General features: G+C 45.3%; 1 protein-coding gene across 1 annotated transcript in view; it reads left to right on the top strand.

The window, feature by feature from the left end:
- The window catches only part of BUB1B (BUB1 mitotic checkpoint serine/threonine kinase B), a 440231-nt gene that overhangs the window by 73672 nt on the left and 344800 nt on the right, over positions 1-21759 (top strand). The window contains exons 4-8 of the mRNA XM_086937370.1: positions 1188-1332; positions 11382-11578; positions 11689-11870; positions 14280-14479; positions 15015-15109. Coding sequence (XP_086793496.1) covers positions 1188-1332; positions 11382-11578; positions 11689-11870; positions 14280-14479; positions 15015-15109 — 819 coding nt within the window. The remainder of the gene's footprint in view (positions 1-1187; positions 1333-11381; positions 11579-11688; positions 11871-14279; positions 14480-15014; positions 15110-21759) is intronic.

The following is a 21759-nucleotide window of genomic DNA, read 5'->3' on the forward strand; positions in this document are numbered from 1 at the left end:
AAGTTACTAGACCTACAGGATGAGTACAATTTTTCAGATTTGTCGAGCCCTAAACATCATACATGAGGACTGTGAAGAGGAGAATTGTGGGTAATTGGTGCTGTCTCCAGTTCCATGGCTAGTGAAATGTTCCATCCTTATAGTCCACTCCACGGTAATGCTGATGTTCCTATTGGAGTTGGGGGCATGTACAGACAGCCCTTTGAAATGTTTTTGAATAATTTCTTGTTTTTTTTCCTCCTGTGATTATTTTGATAATCTTTATAGTCCGTTTCCACAGTGCCTTTTATAAGCCGCTCGTAGTGCATTTTTACCTGGAAAAAAGTTTTCTTCTTTCCAGTTTCTGTGAGCATTCAATGTGCCCTTTCAGTGAATTGCTGACTTATGTTTGTGTTTCATTCCAATCAATTGTAAGCTTCTGTGGTACAATAATAGTGTTACCTGTAGTGATAAACCGAGCTTAAGATAGGCTAGCCCTGACATCACTTGCCTCCACATTAGGGCCTCATTACAGCGTCTAATGACTTGCTATGTAAAATGACCGTACCTGGAATTTCTAAGTGATGCGAAGTGCAGTAAATTTCAGGTGTGGTATTGCCAAGCCTTGTGGATTTGTTGCACAGAAATGGTGACCTTGCTGTTTCAGCTAATCTCTGTGTGCTTTTGTAGTGGTTTTTAAATGGTGAAATGTGTCGATGCCAGTCAAATCCCTCCGGTTTGGCTGGTAACTCCCACTACTGCCCAAATCAGGATTTCCTTCTCACTTTTGCCCAAATCGAGATTTCCTTCCCACTGCAGCTCAACTCGAGATTTCCTTCCCACTGCTGCACAAATGGAGATTTTCTTCTCACTGCAGCCCAAACCCAGATTTCCTTGTATATGGAAAGGAGGTGCAACTTGTCAGCCTCGAAAAAGCCAACGCGTTTCCAAACTGGGCTGTGCACAGCGTGAAGCGGCCTTCTTTTGCCAGTCTGCCTTCCATGTTGGTCTTCTGTGCCGATATGCGTTGTAATTGTGAAGGCTCTGAAGTGTTGTAATCCATATGTCGGTGGTGGGTTCTAAACTCTCCGAATTTAGCGCTGGCCCCCAGTGGCCGTCTAGCTTTGCTTCAGTGTGGCACTGCCTTCTTTTAAATGGATTGTATTGCTTCAGCCTTTTGCATCCCTCCTTTGTTTCCGACTCGGCAGATACGTCAAGTGGGCCGAGCAGGCCTTCCCGCATGGTGGCAAAGAGAGCATCCTCCCGGCTTTGGTGGAGAGAGCCGTGAAAGTGTTTCACGAGGAGAAGAAGTATTTCCAGGACTTGCGTTATCTTCACTTTTGGCTCAAGTTTGTGAGTATTTTGTTGTGGATAGGTTTGTGCAAATCTGTAAATTTTTTATCTTTATTTCAGTACCGATATTGTTGTAGGTGAAAGAGCAGCAGACTGAATTTGCAATATTGCCTTCACGAAATGACGAGCAGTATACGCGATTTTTATTTTGACCGCACTTTGTTCACTGCACCCAGTCGTACATAGACTGCCTTCCAAAATAAAGGTATGCTCTGTATTTTCAGAAACCTAAAACTACACGGGTAAATGCATAATCATTAGGATGTGGAAACCTGTCTGCATTCCCTTGGTCTCCTCAGCAGAAGTTCAGATATTACTTACTGAACAGCCTCGTGCTCTTAGACCCTCTAGCACCTTCCTCTGCAGCTGGCATTCCCTTCGCTCCCTGTCCACACTTTTCCATTTCCTCTGCAGCTGGCATTCCCTTCGCTCCCTGTCCACACTTTTCCATTTCCTCTGCAGCTGGCATTCCCTTCGCTCCCTGTCCACACTTTTCCATTTCCTCTGCAGCTGGCATTCCCTTCGCTCCCTGTCCGCACTTTTCCATTTCCTCTGCAGCTGGCATTCCCTTCGCTCCCTGTCCGCACTTTTCCATTTCCTCTGCAGCTGGCATTCCCTTTGCTCCCTGTCCGCACTTTTCCATTTCCTCTGCAGCTGGCATTCCCTTTGCTTCCTGTCGACACATTTCCATTTCCTCTGCAGCTGGCATTCCCTTTGCTTCCTGTCGACACATTTCCATTTCCTCTGCAGCTGAGATTGCCTTTGCTGTCTGTCCACATTTCCATTTCCTCTGCCGCTGGCATTGCCTTCGCTCCCTGTCCACACTGTTCCATTTCCTCTGCAGCTGCCATTCCCTTCGCTCCCTGTCCACACTTTTCCATTTCCTCTGCATCTGCCATTCCCTTCGCTCCCTGTCCACACTTTTCCATTTCCTCTGCAGCTGGCATTCCCTTTGCTGTCTGTCCACACACTTTTATTTCCTCTGCAGCTGGGATTCCCTTCGCTTCCTGTCTACACTTTTCCATTTCCTCTGCAGCTGGCATTGCCTTTGCTCCCTGGCCACACATTTCCATTTCCTCTGCTGCTGGCATTGCCTTTGCTCCCTGGCCACACTTTTCCATTTCCTCTGCAGCTGGCATTGCCTTTGCTCCCTGGCCACACATTTCCATTTCCTCTGCCGCTGGCATTGCCTTCGCTCCCTGTCCACACTGTTCCATTTCCTCTGCAGCTGACATTCCCTTCGCCCCCTGTCCACACTTTCCCATTTCCTCTGCAGCTGGCATTCCCTTTGCTTGCTGTCGACACATTTCCATTTTCTCTGCAGCTGAGATTGCCTTTGCTGTCTGTCCACATTTCCATTTCCTCTGCCGCTGGCAGTGCCTTTGCTCCCTGTCCACACTTTTCCATTTCCTCTGCCGCTGGCATTCCCTTCGCTCCCTGGCCACACCTTTCCATTTCCTCTGCAGCTGCCATTGCCTTTGCTCCCTGTCCATACACTTTCCCACTCCCACCCCCTTACTATGCTTTGAGGCTAGGAGGATAGATCATTAATGGGCTAGGTCCTTTATGGGCTGGGCCCTTTCACCTCTCCTGGCTGACAGCCCTTAGAGATACCACACCAAGTGTCACTATCCCCAGCCTTTGACTTGAACTGGGATAAAAGACAGGACCTGTGCTAGTGGTGGATTGCAGACATTATCCTTGGGGGCAGTGCTATGACTCGGAAGTGAGTCCTCTGCTGGCCAGGGGGTGTGGGATATCACTGTGAACCTCTGTTTCAAACACTAGTCCTCCCCCCGAGCCTGCGAAAATGCTTTGAGTTTAGGTCCTTGGCAGTACATTGTCTCTGTCATTGACATTAAAGGAGTTAACTTCATCCTCTTGATGAAATGGATAATGGTTGAGTATTAATTGACTCCCATCAAAGTCTGCCTTTATGCTCTACTGAGCGATTCCACAATCTGCTAAACCCCTTTAACTGCTAGATGTATTTGCTTCCCGAAAGTGTCAGATCAGACCCTAAACCCACCTCCTCTTCGCACCTCCCAGCACAGCAAAAGGCAGTAAATAGATTTGCCTTCATCAGAGCAATGCTTACCTTCATGACTGTTGTCCTTTTACTTAAAGTTGCTTTGAGAACAGCACAAGACTGTTACAAAAGCTTCTACTCTTCACTGCTCAATCTTTAGGAGGACAATTCTTAATAACTCTGGTCTAAAAACAAAAGGCAGTTCCACTGATTTCTCAAACAAGGTCCATTTCAAAATTACATTTCATACCCAGGTTTAAAGAATACCATGCAACTGAATGAAAATCTTGATTGCAGCAATTTATTGCACAATAGAAGTACAGGCACTGCTAATCTCCACGGCACAGAAACCCCTCTGCAAGAATTTGTAATGGTCCTTGATGGCCAGCATCTATTTTTACCCTGGTGGCAGGGTCAGGTTTCATACCCACACCCTGCCACTAGAATTCCACCAATGCCTACATATAGTGTATACATATCGTGGGGTGTTGGTAAAATTCCAAGCCTCCCTCCCCATCTAAATCCTACAGAACTCCACTCTCCTGATAGAACTTCAGCATCTCATCTCCACTTGCATTTTCATGTCGGCTGGGTCCTTTCCATGGCCTGTATTCTGTAACTTTTGCCTTGCTGCATAGACCTTTGAGGATAGAGAATCCGATAACTTGGTACCAGAAAGGCAAGGCCCTGCAGCAGTCCAGCACTGACCTCTCCAATGCCCCCCTCTGTTCATTCTTCCCTCCTAACCTTGCCGTACATGGTCTCCCACCCTTCTGCCCTCCAAGGGCTGTTGACCTCTCCAATTCCCCCTCTGTTCATTCTTCCCTCCTAATCTTGCCGTACATTGTCTCCCACCCTTCCTGCCCTCCATAGGCTGGCCACCCAGTTGTCTGCATTAAACTCTAGAAGCCTTTTTCGCATCCATGTTAACGTCTCACAATTAAATAAAGAATCCCTTGCATTGGGGGATTATTTGAAATCCAAAGAATAGCAGTATGAGGTAATAGTTCTGTAGTCCAACTTCATCTCTTTTGTTCCCCGCCCACCTGGTGACCTATCCCTGGGAGATCCAGAAAGCATACAACACCTTCTCCTGAAAATGAACCGGGCAATGTCATCGAGCAACATTGACCTCCCACACTGTCAAAATCATCAGCGCCGCTTTGCAGCATGAATCTTTCTGGATTCACTCTGCTGTGCATTATTCCGCCATCTAGTGGTTTGGTCCGGCATTGTTGTATTCTTTTTTTTCGTGGCCCAGGTGGGAGTCGACATACCACCATTTGGTGCCTTTTTGTGACATTGACGCGCTTCCACTGGAAACTCCCACCTTTGGTTGCCATCTTCAGATTCTTTTTTTACGCCGTTGGGTCTGGATCACCAGTGAAGGAGCTCCACAACTTTGGAGAGAAAAATCCACGGAAAAACAGCAGGAAAACGAAAAATCACCTTACAACATACCGGACTACAAGTCTGGTAAAGCGAACGACAAAAGAGGAGGAAAACATTGAGAACTTCAAGGTTTCTATGGAGAATGCGCACACAGGGGGCTCTCTGGGCGTGGTGATGGAAAAACCACCTTTTTAATTTCTGCACCAAATGCCACCACAGCTACGGGCAGAAGGACCAACACCCAGTTTGCAATCTCTGCCTGCCGCTCGACCATCGAAGTGAGGACTGCAACGCCTGCGCAGCATTCACGCCAAAGACCCTCAGAGTTAAAGAGAGAAAAAGAAGGGCAAACTACAGCATGCAGGGGACACCTCCATCGCTCATAGATTGGGCCTCTCCAGTGGAGAAGAGGACGACAACGCAGAAGGATTGGAGGACACCACAGTCGTCGAGGTAAAAAAGAAAACGCCGAATGAGTCATCGAACCCCAGGCACTCAACTAATACTCGAAAGTGAGTCCAATTCCTCTAAAGGAACATTGCCGTTGAAACACTCAACATCCGCAATCGCATCCAAGGACAAACAACCAGTTGGTTCCTTTGACAAGGACTCCCAGATGGCAAAAAGCCAAGATAAGGCTAAAGCGTCAAAGAGCGGTCCCGAAAGTGACTCTTAGACGTTGAAAGCGGCTACTACTTCAACGTCCACAACCGTGAAAAGAAAGGCTGAAACTCTCGACGCCGAACACGCATCCGAGATGGAGAAGAAGAAGAAAAACTCACGGCCGAAATGGTGAGCATCTTGAAACTCAAGAGGGAATTCGATGAGAAGATGAGGCAGTTCGCTATTCTACCGAAGCCTATGACTGAAGCCCAAAGGTGCATCGAGGACCTTCAACCACCGACAACACCAGAACCAGACGAGGAAGACCTGTATTACGGCGACGCCGAAGGTGAGGAAGACAAACAAACTTACAAAGGCTCGACATCCTCGGAGGCGCAAGACTTGCAGTGGCAGGATCTCAATGCTGAATCCCCGGAAGAGGGAGTAGAATCCTATCCTTCGAGGCCTTCGCCGCCGGAAGACATAGGAATCTATAACCAGGTCATTAAGAGTGCTGCAGACACGTATGGAGTGCAGCTAGAGGAGGAGAAACCTCAATCTTCCTTCCTATTGGAGGCATTGTTACCATCCCAGACAAGAAGCCAGTTCCTACCCATGCTCCCAAGTGTGATGGACCAGGGGAAGGAGACCTTCAAGGAACCTGCTATGTGTAAAGCAGTATTTCTTCTCAGTCCTTGGAGTTACTAACACTCATCGAAGGACCCCATGTATATTGGGGGATCAGGACCAGCAGATTCAATCATAACATCCACGGCTAGGAAAAGGGCTAATATACCTACAAATACAGGACCACCTCCAGACATGGAGAGCAGGATAATGGACCTAATCGGGAGGAAAATGAAAAGGAGTGCGGTGATCCAATGGCGCCTCGCCAATTCTAATGCGCTCAACAGGCACGCATACCAGCACTGGGAGGAAGTGGGCGAACTCCTAAAACATCTGCCAGAGCAATACCAGAGAAGGGCTAGCCACCTGGTAGAGGCAGGAAAGAAATGGCTATTACATGTCTGACGCTGGATGCAGCAGAGACATCCAGCAGGCAGATGATGCTCGGGGTAACAAAGAAGGCATGCCTGTCTACGAATTTCAGGCTTCGAAACAGATGTGCAAAACAACATCCTCCACACACCCTTCAACGGGGAACAGCTTTTTGGTGCTCCAGTTGACGAGAAACTCAATTGGCTCAAGGAGGATAATGAGACAGCTAGGTCCATTGGGGCACTACAGTTCAGAGGAATGAGAAGAGGAACCCCTTCAAGAAGACCCGCGGGTAGGGGAAGCCACTAACTAGTGGCACCCCACCAAACCTTCCAACTGGGTTATCAAGGAGGTAACCAGGGACAACCGCAGCGAACCTGGCAGTACAGGCCCCTAGGACAATCCTTTTGAGGGTGCGCACGAGGAGGAGAAAACTGACATAGAGGAGTCAACAAGCCACATCTAAGTGACTCCGCTGTAAAACCAATGCACACCCAGTCAACATCTCTAGTGGTGCAGCAAAGGATAAGACGAAAACAAGAACTAATTGAAGACCAACAACAGTTCCTCCAGCACTTAACAGCAGTAGGAGGCAGGATAAAACACTTCTTTCAGGAGTGGAGGAAGATCACATCAGACAAATGGATACTAAACCTCATGCACTACGGTTACTGTATAGAGCTAGAAAAACCACTTCCAAACAAGAGACTGAACAGCAGAGTACACTCAGGAAAGGAGCGTTCTCATTTGCTACAAGAAGAACAGTAGCTTCTAAAGAAAAGGGCCATAGAAATCGTACCATACAAGGAACAGAACTAGGGTGTCTACTCCACCTACTTCCTCATACGAAAGGTGGACGAAACCTTACGACCAATTCTGGATCTAAGGTTCTTAAACAAGTTCATAAAAACTCAAAGATTCAAAATGATATCTCTTCAAGAAGTAATACCCCAGATACTGGAAGGGGGATACTGTATAGAGCTAGAAAAACCACTTCCAAACAAGAGACTGAACAGCAGAGTACACTCAGGAAAGGAGCGTTCTCATTTGCTACAAGAAGAACAGTAGCTTCTAAAGAAAAGGGCCATAGAAATCGTACCATACAAGGAACAGAACTAGGGTGTCTACTCCACCTACTTCCTCATACGAAAGGTGGACGAAACCTTACGACCAATTCTGGATCTAAGGTTCTTAAACAAGTTCATAAAAACTCAAAGATTCAAAATGATATCTCTTCAAGAAGTAATACCCCAGATACTGGAAGGGGGATTACATGGCAACTAATGACTTAAAAGACGCCCAGTTATACATCCCCATCAACAACAATCACAAACATCTACTAAGATTTATGATCAACAAAACTCACTACCAGTTCACAGTGCTGGCATTCAAACTAAAATCCGCACCAAGCGTTTTCACAAAATGCCTTGCAGGATTAGCAGCACACTTACGGAGGCAAGGAATACATGTATACCCGTACCTCGACGACTGGCTGGTAAAAGCAAGCTTGTACAACCAATGCAAGCAGCACATGCAGGAGGTCATACAAACACTAGTCCAACTAGGGTTTTCAATCCATTGGGGAAAGTCATCAATAGAACCAGAACAGGTGATGATATTCTTGGGGTCGAAGATCAACACCATACAGAGCAAGGTGTTTCCGAGCACAAAAAGAACTTTGGCAATCTTGAAGGAGACACGTCCTTACCACAAGGGGCAAGCTCTGACAGTGAGGACAGTTGGCAAACTGATGGCGTCATGCATACATTTGGTCCCAAATATCCGCCTCCACATGAGACCATTCCAAGAATGGATCCAACAACAATTGTCACAGACAACAGGGAGTTTGGAAGATCTAGTGGTTGTCATGCAAGACATAGCGTGGTGGAACAAGAACATAACACAAGGGAAACTATTCACGCAACCAACTCCTACATTGACCATCACAACAGATGCCTCCCAGCTGGGGTGAGGAGCACACACAAACACCCTCAAGGTAAGGGGATTGTGGTTACAACAGGATGCAATAAAATACATTAACTACCTTAAGCTGAAGACCGTGTTCCTAGCCTTAAAAGCCTCTCAGAAACAACTTTACAGACACAGGGTACTAATCCAAACAGACAATACAACCACCATGTTCTACATCCACAAACAAGGAGGAACACAATTGGTGACATTATCCGTGCTAGCATAGAAGATATGGAGATGCGCAATTCCAAGACAAATAGACTTGCTAGCAAATCATCTACCAGGAAAGGACAATGTGGAAGCAGACCGGCTCAGCAGACAGACGTCAGCATCCCATGAATGGGAAATCGGTCAACAAGAAATCCAGAAGATATTCGACAAATGGGGAACTCCGCAAATACACCTATTTGCAACACCCCAAAATGCTAAAACTTCGCATCTAGAGGACCGTGCAAACCGTCCCTAGGGAATGCGCTCTAGATAAACTGGTCAGGGACAGTTGCCTACGCTTTTCCACCGATACCACTGCTACACAGGGTGCTAAACAAATGCATAATCGGCAACATAACGCTAATACTGGTAGCACCTCAGTGGGCCAGACAAACCTGTTTCTCACAGATTTAGTGAGCTGGCACAAGCGCCTGCTCACAGGTTCCTCACAAGAAAGGACCTGTTAACGATGCAAAACGGAAGGGTGCTACAGCCTGAGCCAGAGAGCCTCTGCCTAGCAGCATGACTCCTGAAGACTTAGAGTTTGCACACCACAAACTACCAGCAAGCACACTGGCGGTGCTAAGAGGAGCAAAGAGGCCTACCACAAGGAAGTGCTACATAGCAAAGTGGAAAAAATTCTCCGAATGGTGCATTAAGGAGAAACTAAAAAGGATTACAAAAGAATCAAAAGTACTTGACACATCTACTACAAAATAAACTAAGCTACACATCACTAAGAGTGTCCCTAGCGGCAAGAGGCGAAACCGGGAAGAGTTTCTTTACTTCTCAAGTCGTAAAGAGGTTTCTAGAAGGGGCAAAAAGGATCACCCCGCCAAACAGAATGCCACCTCTTGCATGGAACCTTCATTTAGTGCTGACTCAATTGATGAAGACACCATTTGAGCCTATTTATAAAATAACACTGCATATGCTCACGCTAAAGACCACCTTCTTAGTGGCTATCACATCACTACGAAGAGTAAGCAAATTACAAGTGCTAACACTACAAGAGCCCTACCTACAAATACACAATGAGAACTCACCCACATTTCCTGCCAAAGGTGGTGTCAAGGTTCCACATAAACCAGACAATACAAATACCAAGTTTTTTTCCAAAAACCAAGCACAGAAAAGGCGTTGCACGCACTGTATTCAAGGAGGGCAGTAATGTACTATATAGAAAGGACAAAAAAATGCAGGAACAGCAGTTCTTTGTGTCTTTTGCCCACAGTTTTCTGGGACGACCAGTTACCAAAAATACCATTGCACGAAGGATTGCACAAACCATATAATTCTGCCACAAACCGTCAGGGCAAGAATTAGAAGGAGCAGCACATGCTCACTCAACAAGGAAGAAAGGAGCAACAACTGCGTTTCTAGCAAATACGCCTATTCAAGACATTTGGCAAACAGCAACATGGTCCTCAGTGCACACGTTCACTAAGCACTATTGCGTAGATATTCAGATGAACAAGGAAGCACAAGTGGGACAGAAGGTCTTACAACACAAATTCAGTAACCAACGCTCATCTTACACCTAGCCACCACAAACCTAACAAACCGCTACAAAGTCTATGCACAGCATAGTGAATCCAGAAAGATTCGCGCTGCAAAACATATAGTTTCTTACCTGTCGGTGTAGTTTTGCAGCTTGAAGACTTTCTGGATTCACTAGTCGTCCCACCCACATTCGCCAGAAAGATGGGACCAGAGGAAGACTATTAAAACAGGAGGAAGACTATTAGAGGACAAGAAGAAAAAAGAAAAGAAAAAAAGAAGAATCCGAAGATGGCGACCAAAGGTAGGAGGTTCCGGAGGAAGCGCGTTGACGTCTCAAAGGCACCAAATGGTGGTATGTCGACACCTGCCTGGGCCACTAAAAAAGAAAAAGAGAGCGAAGAAATACAACAATTCTGGACCCAACCACTAGATTGTGGAATGATGCACAGCATAGTGAATCCAGAAAGTCTTCAAGCTGCAAAACTACACCGACGGGTAATATATCGTTATCCTTTGGCTGCCAATTAAGGAAAGGGTCCTCTTTAAATCTTTATTCCTGGTGTACAGAGCCATACACAATTTGGGTCCAGTCCCATTACAGGAAAGATTTGCGTGGTATCTCCATCGGAGGCAGCTTTGCTCCTCTGGTGCCAGTTTGCTGGTGATTCCGAAATTCAAACGCTCTAGGTTGGGGGGGCAGGGCTTTCAGTGTTGTCAGTGCTCATCTGTGGAGTGAGCTACCACAGAGGATTAGACAGACTGATTCTTTAATGGAATTCAGAAAAAGCCTAAAAACATGGCTATTTCCGATAGTTTGACCCTCTGTGCTCTCTCTCTCTTCGATTCTTTCACCTGATGGCTGTATGGTCCTATTCTGAGCGCCAGGATACCCGTAGGGTGGCAGTAGCTCTATACAAGAATACTTACAATACAGTCACAGCGCCTGCTTTCAATTATGACAGGTATGCGGTTTTCACTTACGGATGATCTGACACACTTCTGGCTCCCCACACCAACTTTACTTCACTGCAATAAAGGTAATGTGTGATTGACCGAAGAGGGTATTTCATCCCTACTGGGTCCAATGCTTAGTAGTAATGCCGTAATACCCTCCTTCATGTTAGATGTTTACATTTAAGTGAAATAGCTTCCTCATCGTTTTGTTAGTCTTGCCATAAATAATTCAGGGCAATCTGTATTGTCTGAAATTTAATTTGAATGTTCTGCAGGGCAGAAAGTTAGAACCACAACTTTCTTGCCATTTATCTACTAGAAATGGCACATCTATCCTTTACTGGTAATAACACCATGTTGATCTTGTTTTACTCTGGGTTTATTTCAGGCAAACGCGTGTTCCGAACCATTGGACCTTTATAGTTATCTACACAGTCAAGAGATTGGGACCTCACATGCTGTGCTGTATATCACCTGGGCAGAGGTATACGAGGCTCGGGGCAACCACAAAAAAGCAGATTCAATTTTTCAAGAAGGACTTCAGCGTAAAGTAGAGCCAGTGGAAAAACTGCAGTGTCACCATAGGTACATCTTCCACTCCAGGAGGAGGAGATAATCAATCTTTTGTTCATCATGAGATGCCGTATCCTTGCCAGTGTGAAAGTAACAATGTTTTCCTTCTCCCTTCGTCCTAGAGAGTTTCAAGCTCGCTTGTCTCGCCAAGTGCTTCAGGGTATAAATGATGAAGATGCAGAGGTTGAAGAATCTGGTCTCTTGGGTGCATCTGAACCCCAGAGGAACTCCCTGGCTGAATTAAAATGTAGAGGCAAGAAGAAAGCAAGAGCCCCTGTTAGTCGTGTTGGTGAATTTGCCAAGCGTAAGTACAGAACTTGTATGTCCACCTTACTTCAGTATCCGCATATGTGAAGAGAACTATAGGCCAAAGTGCAACATAGTGAGACCAAGAAAAGCTTGAACATTCCTACTGATGTTTAGCACCACCAATGTATAGCTTTTGGAAGCTTGCTGTAGGAAGCTGGACTTCTTTGTAGAGTTCCCCCACTTGTTGCCCCCATTTGAACTACTAGATGATAATTTTTCAACTGACAGTGCACTAAAGCTTGCTAACCAGGCTCCAGTGCCAGTATTCTTTCCCCTAAAACAGACCTGTTCAATTGTGACCCAATTGACAAGAACTTTAGCACCCTTGTAAGCCTCTAGTAATTAGTACCCATGGTACCTAGGACATGGGTACTAGAGAGGGTCCTTCAGGGCTGCAGCATGTCTTATGCCACCTCAAGGGACCGATACAAAAATTACGTGAAACATCCTTTATAACGAAGCTGGAATCACGCTGTGCCTTAACAACACAGAATGAACGTGTCATTATCATGCATTTGTTTAGCATGCAAGTCGTTACAGCGACTTTCTTAAGGGAGGCGCATTGGTGGAGTGTTTTTGGATTTTAAGTCTAACATCTTCCCTACTGTTGCGCAGACTTGAGTAGGAATAGTAAATTATACTATTCCAAAGTCCATCGCCCCCCAAAGGTATGTTGTTTAACAACTTGCGTGCTAAAGGAACGCGTTGTAATGACTTGTTCGGTCTGTTGCCGGCGTTGTAAAGGCATGCGTGCTAAACGCATGCAAGATTCTGTCCTACAACTAAAAATTACATGCAAACTGCCATGGCGGAATCTGTGAAAGGGTGCAAGCCGTTCTGAAAACTTGACCTTGCCCACTCCCTGTGGGCAAGGCCAAAGTGCACTGCATGTAGTATATGCAACTCACCCCTAAAGCAGGGTGTATTATATTACATATGAGGACATATCTGCATGAGCAGATATGCCCCTGTGATGTCTAGTTCGATTACTAGATATTGCAAGTGAACAGGGAAGCCTTTTTAAGGTATGTACTGGGCATTATGAGTTACCCAGCTACTTAATGGCTTCACTGAAAGTTATGGTGTTTGGTATCAAACACCTCCTCTTTATAAAACCACAGTGATGCCTGTTGCGGATTTATTAAGATTTGCACTCGGAGGGCACCTTAGAGGTGTCCCCTGAAAACCTACCATTCCTCTAGTGTGCTGGCTGACTGGTATCGACCAGCTTGCCAACACAGCCTAGTTTCTGACCCCCTGGAGGTGGGAGCCTGCGATCTGAGAACAGGAACAATGCCTGCTCCAGAGGACGGTGTTCACGCCTTTTCCGGCAGGATGGCTAGTGATTTAGCATATCAATCCCCAGGGCTTCAACATCCCTGCCACCTTTGAAATGTGACCAATGCTTCCCCCCCCCCCCAACCTGGGAGACGCCACCCCCTTGCCTGGGGCCCATTTGAGACCTGGGCAGTCGGGAACATTAGCTAGTCAGGAGGTGTCACACTTACAGGCTGAGCACACCCCTAAAGTGGGCAGCCTGAATTGTAGGGTCAAAGAAGGGCTTCACCATCTTGTTTTTGGTGAAACTGGGAACTCTGCGAGGGGGTTATGCCCACTCCCTACAAAAAGTGGTCATGTAGGGGGTGTAATGACCCCAAGAGTAAGTAGCTCATTGGCTAATACACCAAACTCCCCTTAACGCTGCTAAATTGAGTATTTAAGTGGCCCCCTGATACCATGAAAACAGATCAAGTTAAGACTTTGATTACTGGGAACTGAGGTATACGAACAAGGACCGACCGACCGAGCGAGAACAGAAGACCTGCACCAAAGATTGGCGCCAGACCCTGTTTGGCTGCTTGTACTTTCCCAATCACCAGGGCAGGTAAACAGAAACTACTGGTGGTTCGAAGGATTTTGGCCCCTACTTACTCTGAGTCCAGAACATCTGTCCTATTAGTCGTTTGAAAGTGACCCTATGCATTAAATGTTTATCCCATAGTTTAACATTACAGTGTTCGAGGCTCGTGCTTCAAATCTGACAGCTGTCTTTTTCTATCCTTCTACTGTGAAAAGTGATAACGTGTAAAGTACTTACCTGTTACTGAAGTTTTTGGTGTATTAAATATATATATAAATTAATGTTATTTTTCTAAATTGGTCTTGAGGTGGTTCTTGCGTATGTCTCATTTATTGAATATGCGCGTTCAACAAATGCTAATACTCTGATTGCCCTGGGACCACACCCAACCAGGTCTCACAGCTTCTGTGCAGAATCATAGCGTATATTGGAACAAAATACCTTGAACAGAAATACTTTTCCTTTTTCCAAAATTTGCACATTTATATGATTAGTTGATGTGGTGCTGTTAAGTTTCTACATTTAATATTTGTTCATTTTTAGCCGCAAGGCAGGTATTTGGCCTCCAATTTTCTGCCCCGCAGCAAGTCCCAAATGGTCCCCGTTTTCAAGTGTTCCATGAAAATGAAGAAAAGATTCCTGGAGCTGAACTCCAAGAACTGACACCACAGCAGTGGGTGGCACCACCACCTGCACGGGCCAAAGAAAATGAATTTGGAGCAAGGCCTTGGAATTCTGGAAGAGTAAGCGAATGCTAGGAAGCCAACAAGACCATTAGGATGGTTTATGTATGTATGTACATGTATGTATGGGCTAATTGTACATCGCAATTCTAGCGTAAGGCAGAAGAGTGCTGTATTTTGTCAAGGGTAAAAATAGTCACTCAGTGAATGGAGACCTAGGTGGGTTTGGGAGCAGATGTAGACTGTTAGTGCATTGTTCTACAGTTCATTTTAAAAAGCTCTTCCCAAAGTTGAGGTGATCCTCGAGGATATAGGGGCTGTTCTAAAACCTATGTGTGTTGCTGTAAAAAGCCTGCTATATCGATTTTAGTGTTCAGGCTGCAGGTCTGCTTAGTCACATATGAGATGGTGAACTCCTCAGCCAGATATGCACGAGTGTTTTACCTTTGTTTATCTTTTCCGTCTTCTCTTCCGATAAATTCACTGCCCCCATTTTGTTGGGCTTTTTGCCCTCTTCCAAATCTTCTGTCTTTCTTCTATTTTCGGCATTTTACAATTTTTTTTTTTTTTTTGATGGTCCACATTTCTCTTTCAGCCGCCTCGCACCAGCCAGTCCTCTGCTGCCGATGTACCACCTCTCTTGCCCAGCTTCACCCCTTTTGTGGAGGAATCTGCTCAACAACAATTTATGTAAGTAGAACATACTTTTTTGTCAACAGTGGCATGCTGTGCGATCTGAGAAGTCTTTGGAATTTAATGCTATTCTTGAATGATGTTTCTGGGTCACCGTTCTGCAGTCGCTTCTGGTGCGATGTATATTTTGACCAATTTGCAGAATGCAGACTAACTCAGCCAAATTCCCTATTTTCCACACCATGGTTCCTCTAAGGATCATATAGCGTAGATTGTCCCTACCAAAGGAGATGTTCCTGATACTCTTTCCCAAGTTAATTATATTTTTTGGCCAGCTTCATGTAATTTAAAAAAATCTGATTAAAAAATAATAATACGCACACAGCCCTCTTAATCAGTTGGTCTGTTCATTCACATTTTATTTCCGCATGGGGCAGTGTCTGCCCACATCAACCATTATCTTTCTTACACTGTGAGTGGTGTTATTTTGCCTGCTCACAGGTTTATATCAGTTTAAGAAATTGGACGCCTATGCTCGATCTGTTAATTGCGTGAACCTCACTGTGGGAGCGCAGCGAAAACCGGATGGCAGCCGCCCGTCCTTGCTGCTCCATACACACAGGAGATCTGGAGGAGTAGAGGGAGGATATGTAGAGCGCTGGGTCGTACAATCACCTCCAGGTAGCCTTTTAACTGTGGCGGGTCGAGGTTAAAAAGTCTGCATAGGAGGCTTGGAGAGGAACACTTAGTTTTGTCAGCAGTCTCTCCTGCATGGTAATGGCCCAGAGAACTGCTGAACAGTTTGCGGAACAGGACCTGGAGGAAGAGGAGGGAGTGATGGATGTCCTTACCAGATTTCTTTAGTGATCTGTCCATTCCAAGTGAATTTTACACTGCCTAGATGTAGAGAGTCCTGATGTTTTGTCTAGGTCATAGAAATAAATTGAGAAAATCCAATCCTCTTTTGTTAACTATGGTCCACTTTGAATGGTATACAACCAAGCAATCCACCTCCAGGTAGAGTAGTTTTGATAATGGCCCTTTCTGATGGGTCAATCCTCAAACATTTTGCCCTTCCCCTCTTTGCTGAATTGGATTTTGTTGGCTTTAGGACGCTGTACACTTTACCACTGCTTATTAGTGCTAAAGTGCTTGTGCTCTCGCCTTAAAACATGTAGAATTAACTTTTACCAAATTAGCATATTTATTTTACTTGTAAGTACCTAGTAAAGTGGCATTACATGTGCACAGTGCCTGTAATTTAAATGCTACTAGGGGGTCTGCAGCACTATTTGTGCCACCCTCTTAAGTGGCCCTATTAACAGGCCCCATCCCTGCCATTGCAAAGCCTGTGTGCAGTTTTAAACTGGCATTTCGACCTGGCAAGTTAACCCTCTTACCAGGCCAAAACCTTTCTTTTTAATACATATGTTACCCCTAGGGTAGGCCCTGGACATCCCAGAGGGCAGGGTGCAGGGTATTTAAAAAGCAGGACATGTGTTTTTTAGTTTTACATGTCAAAAACTTTATATTCGTTTTTCAAATTGCAAGGATGATATCTCCTGTAGGATAACATTGGGATACCTTATTATATTTTATAAGAGTAATTTTCCCAACTTCAGAGATCCAAACGAGGTGAAGGTCTTTATAGAGCAGATTAAGGCACAATCGGTATAATATTTACCCAAAGCCGACAGTCATGCTTAAGGAGAGCTCATATGAGGTATTCACAGTATACGTCTAGTTGGTAGGAAGGATTCCCCAGGGTGGGTGGGGGGAGGGGGTGGGAGTTGCATGTAAAAAATGCAAACCTACAAAAAATGAAAAAAATAGATACTGGGTGGGGTGGGGGGTGGGAGAACATTTTAAAAATGTCCTCTTTTGTCAATATTAGTTACTTTTTTCTCTTTTTTTGTTTTCTTTTTTCCTGTGATTGGCTGAGTTACTTTGGTCTTTCTTGGTACATAATCTCCTTTTAAGGTTGGCCCGGATAAGCCTAGGCTTTTAAAGATATTATCTTTGAATGTTAATGGACTCAGGGTACCTTTGAGAAGGAGGAAGATCTTAGAATATCTGAAGCTAATTGATTTCGAGGTTATTTTTATTCAGGAATGTCATCTTCTTAAAGAAGAATTGTTCGAGATTTTAAAAAGTCAACAATGGATTGATCATTGTATATTTACTACTCAAACCATTACAGTTAAAGGTGTTGCCATTCTATTTAAAAAATCTTCTCAAGTGTTATTAGGGGAGTGTGTGGTGGACTGAAACCCAATTTCCAAAAATTGTTTATGCACTATTGTCAGTAAAACTACATGTTAGTGGGAATATTTTGGGCCATTTCATTGGAAAATATGCTATCTGTAAATGACCATGCACTACCAGATTATGCTTGGGTAATATATTTATGAAAAGTGATTTTTATTTTAAACATGAACTGGGAATTATTACTGCTCCTGAACAGATGAAAATGCTATTAGTGAACTAAGAGGAAAGCCCAGAAACATGTTTACCCTATATATAAGCTTGATTCTTGTTATACATGGAGCAAACATTTAGTGCCAGATGTATTAAAGGGTTTTACCTATTCTGCCTTTATGGGAAAATGTGTTCGTACATATGGCCCTTAGTCTCCTAAATAAAGAGTTTTTTTTGTACAGTAGAAATAATGAATTTGCATATTTGAAGGTGCTCTCTTATTTGACAGTAAAGAAAAAGGCGTCTCCACAAGACAAAATATTTGCCTAGGATCCCACAATTTGAGACCAGTTCTCTGGTCTAGTGCGTTACAGTTAGGTCGAGTAGATTATTAAAATTACTAGACCTGCAGGTATAGTAACATTTTAAACATTTTTCGAGCCCTGCTACAGAGTGTCTGACATATGAGGGTCCACCCAGAAGTCCTGGTTTGGACTACTCTCAGACATATTCTCCCTCCGGAGTCTCAGCTGTTCCTGTACCAGCTAAATCCACTGGAATGTCTCCACACAGGTTACAAAGGAGAGCTAGGTCTCCTCCAGCTCGCCATTCCCGTTCCAAAACACCTCTTCAGCTGTCTAGATCTCACCCTTCCTCTAAACCAAGAAAAGTAGGTGAAGGTCTCCTTCATGTTCTACATTCTCAAGGTCATCTGTGAGAGACTATTCACCAACCCTTTCTGCTACCCCACCAGCCAGAGTGTCTCCTATTGTTGACATGGTCCCTTTTTGTGAAGTCCTCTGCAGGGATGCCAACAAGTTGAATATTGACATGCCTGTGCCGCCTACTTCAACATCGGTTATATTCGAGACTTTTCACCTTCGGTCCTCGCCAAGGCACTTGCTCCCTTTGGCTCCTGGTCTGCATGAACCAGCGTTGCAGACTTTAACTCCAGCTGTAGTAGGTGCTGCCCCTCCACGCATCTCCAAAAAGTACAAGGCTCCTGACCAGGATCCTCTGTTCCTACGATCGGATCCTCTGTTCCTACGATCAGATCCTCCACCGAATTCTGTGATAGTGGCAGCAGCCAGGAAAACACATCCTGGAGTAACATCCTCCGCAGTCCCTCCTGAGAAGGAGAGTAAATACATGGACTCTCTGTGAAAAGGAATGTGCATCAGCATCCTTCATGATGGTGGCTAGTGCCTCAGCACTTCTTGGCAGGTACGACAGATCCCTGTGGCACTCTTTATCTAGATTCACAGAGAAGCTATCCAAAGAAGACCAGCAGGACTTTCATGAAATCTTGCAGGAAGGTGGTCTGGTTGCAAACCAGGTCATTAGCGCAGCTGCGGATGCATTGGATTTGGCTGCACATGGTTACTCCCATGGTATTTGCACCAGACGCTCTGCGTTGTTGCGTCTCACTAGCCTCAAACCGGAAGCTCCGAGAAGGATTATGAATCTTCCTTTTAATGGCACTTCCTTGTTTGGCACTAATGCTGATGACGAGATGTCCAAAATGAAAACTGAATTGGACACTCAAAGCTGTCCGCTTGGAGAAGCGGAAAGACTTTAGATGCAAGTACTGACCATGTGACTGTCGGTTTTTCCAGCTGAGGGTTCAAGCTCCTCACTCGTCTACGCAACAGCAACAATCCAGGCCGCATTACCATCAGCGCAGACTGGGTTGAGGAAGGGGAGCTACAAGACAGACACCTTCCTCAGCAAAACAACCTGCTAAGTAATGAAACATGGCTTCCCCCTACTCAGTTACCCACTCTGGTGGGGGGCGGGGGGAAATATTGTTTTTCACCTGGATGAGTGAAGAAGAATCACAAAAGACAAGTGGGAACTCAATTTTGTAGAGAATGGCTACCTGCTCAGATTCTAATCCATACCTCCAGCAGTACCTCCTCGGGGAAAGTGTTCAATGTCACCACTTGTTACGAGAGGAAGTGTCAACCCTAATAAAGAAAGACTCAATAGAAGTAGTTCCTTCTTTGTAGCAAGGACAGGGAATTTATTTCTGCTACTTTCTGGAACGCAAAAGAGGTCCGATACAAGAGTACAGAGCAATTCTCGACCTGAGGCTTTTGAACAAGTTCATACGCAAAGAACAATTTCGGATGTTTGCACTGCACCAGATTTTTCCACAGTTACCCCAAGGGGATTACATAGACCTGCAGGACGCTTATTTCCACGTGCCGATTTCCAGAACACTTTGGAAAATCCTGCCTTTTCAGGTAGCATCTCGACATTTTCAGTTCAAAGTCCTCCTGTTTGGGCTCCAGTTCAGCCCCCGTACTTTCTCAAAATGCATGGCAGTAGTAGCAGCTTTTCTTCGCAAGCAAATGATCTTTGTCTGTCCATACTTGAACGACTGGTTGCTGAAAACCTCTACACCTGCTCTGCTTCAGAGTCATCTCCTACTGCATACAAGTGCTCAGCAATATGAACCAACAAGTCAATTACAAAAAGTCGGTCTTCAATCCAACTCAAAAGATCTACTACATGGGCGCATCCTTGGATACCTTAAGTGCAAGCGTGTGTTCTTTGGAGGAGAGGTTCTCCTCAATACACAAGTGCTGCAATCTCCTCCGTTCTCGCCATCCCACGCTGAGGCGAGTGTCCTCACTTCTGGGCTCAATGGCATCCTGTATCTTCATCGTCCCATATGCCAGACTGCAAATGCGTCCTCTGTCACAATCTCTGGAGAACCAGTGGTCACAAGTATCAGGTCGCTGGGAAGGCTTGGTGATTCTCCCTCCGTCAGCCAAGGATTCAATCAGATGGTGGATGAAACAATCACATATGCTCAAAGGAGTTCCTTTTCATCAGGACCTTCCCAGTCAAACAATTGTCACGGATGCTTCCCTACAGGGTTGAGGGGCCCATATGGGGCCCTACAAGGACTCTGGTCAGAGACAGAGCAGGGATACCACATCGACCTGCTAGAACTGAGTGTAATATCTTGCACTCAAGTCACTGCTCCCTTCTTTTCTTGCATGTTCCCTGTTGATTCAGATGGACAACACAACCATGTATTGTCTGAACAAACAGTGGGGAACCAGGCCGAGGCCCCTCTCACAGTAGGCTCAGACCATCTGGAGATGGCTTCTCGCAAAAAATCTGACCATTTGGGCAATTCATCTCCCAGGTGCTCTCCAGGTCCAGGCAGGCTCTTTAAGTCGGGACTTTGTTGAAGCTCACGACTGGTTACTAAGCAACGACGTCTCACAGGACACTTCTGCCGATGGGGAGTTCTAGATATCGAACTGTTTGCAGATGCAGAAAACACAAAATGCCCTGTCTAAGCATCCAGGTTTCACCAACCAGGTTCCAGATGGAATGCACTTTTGATAAAATGGTCGCAGATATTGCTTTACGCTTTTCCTCCAATTCCGCTCATTCCTCTGGTGATCAGCACGTTCTACAGGGCCAAGACCAGAATGATACTGAACGCACTAGTGTGGCCACGCCAGTGGTGTTATCTGGATCTGCTTCAACTATCAGAGCTCCTGCAATGGAGGTTACCATGCCGACCGGACTTGCTCTCCAAGAGCAGGTGGAGGTGTTTCACGCCAACCTCTCATCTCTACGAGTGACGGCGTAGCTCCTGCGGTCCTCCAGTATGGACATTTAGACTTGTCCTTAGACTGTATGAACATACTTAAGGAAGCGAGAAGACCATCCACCAGAAAATCGTACGCTTTCAAGTAGAAATGTTTTTACTTGTAGTGCATTATTAATGACCATGATCCCATTCGGAGTCAGGAGCAGGTGATGATTCCATACCCATTGTACCAGGCCAAGTCAGACCTTCGGTTTCCTTCTATAAGAGTCCATCTAGCAGCTATTACAGCCTACAGAAAATCTCCTATGCAGTTCTCTTTTTTCAACTACCTGTAAATCAAGACTTCATTGAGGGGATTAAAAAATGTCTATCCACCGATCAGATCCCCCTTCCCTCCATGGGCACTTAATACTGTTCTTGCTAGGTTGATGGGTTCCCCTTTTGAACCGATCCACATAGCCTCTCTGCAGCATATGTCGTGGAAGGCTGCTTTCTTAGTGGCCATCACCTCAGCTTGCAGAGTGAGATACAAGCTTTGTGCTGTAAAGAACCTTCGCATTTTTCATGCAAACAGGGTGGTCCTGAGGTTCTGTGACAATTGTCAGTGATGTTTTCGACTCGCACGAATATGGTCGAGTCTGGTATCTATGAACCGCAAATGACAAGTTTAGTGGGTGTACGCAGTTTCGCTGTGCTAACCTAAACCGTTCGT

Source organism: Lissotriton vulgaris, chromosome 9 (genome assembly GCF_964263255.1).
Source record: "Lissotriton vulgaris chromosome 9, aLisVul1.2, whole genome shotgun sequence".
NCBI classification, from domain to species: domain Eukaryota; kingdom Metazoa; phylum Chordata; class Amphibia; order Caudata; family Salamandridae; genus Lissotriton; species Lissotriton vulgaris.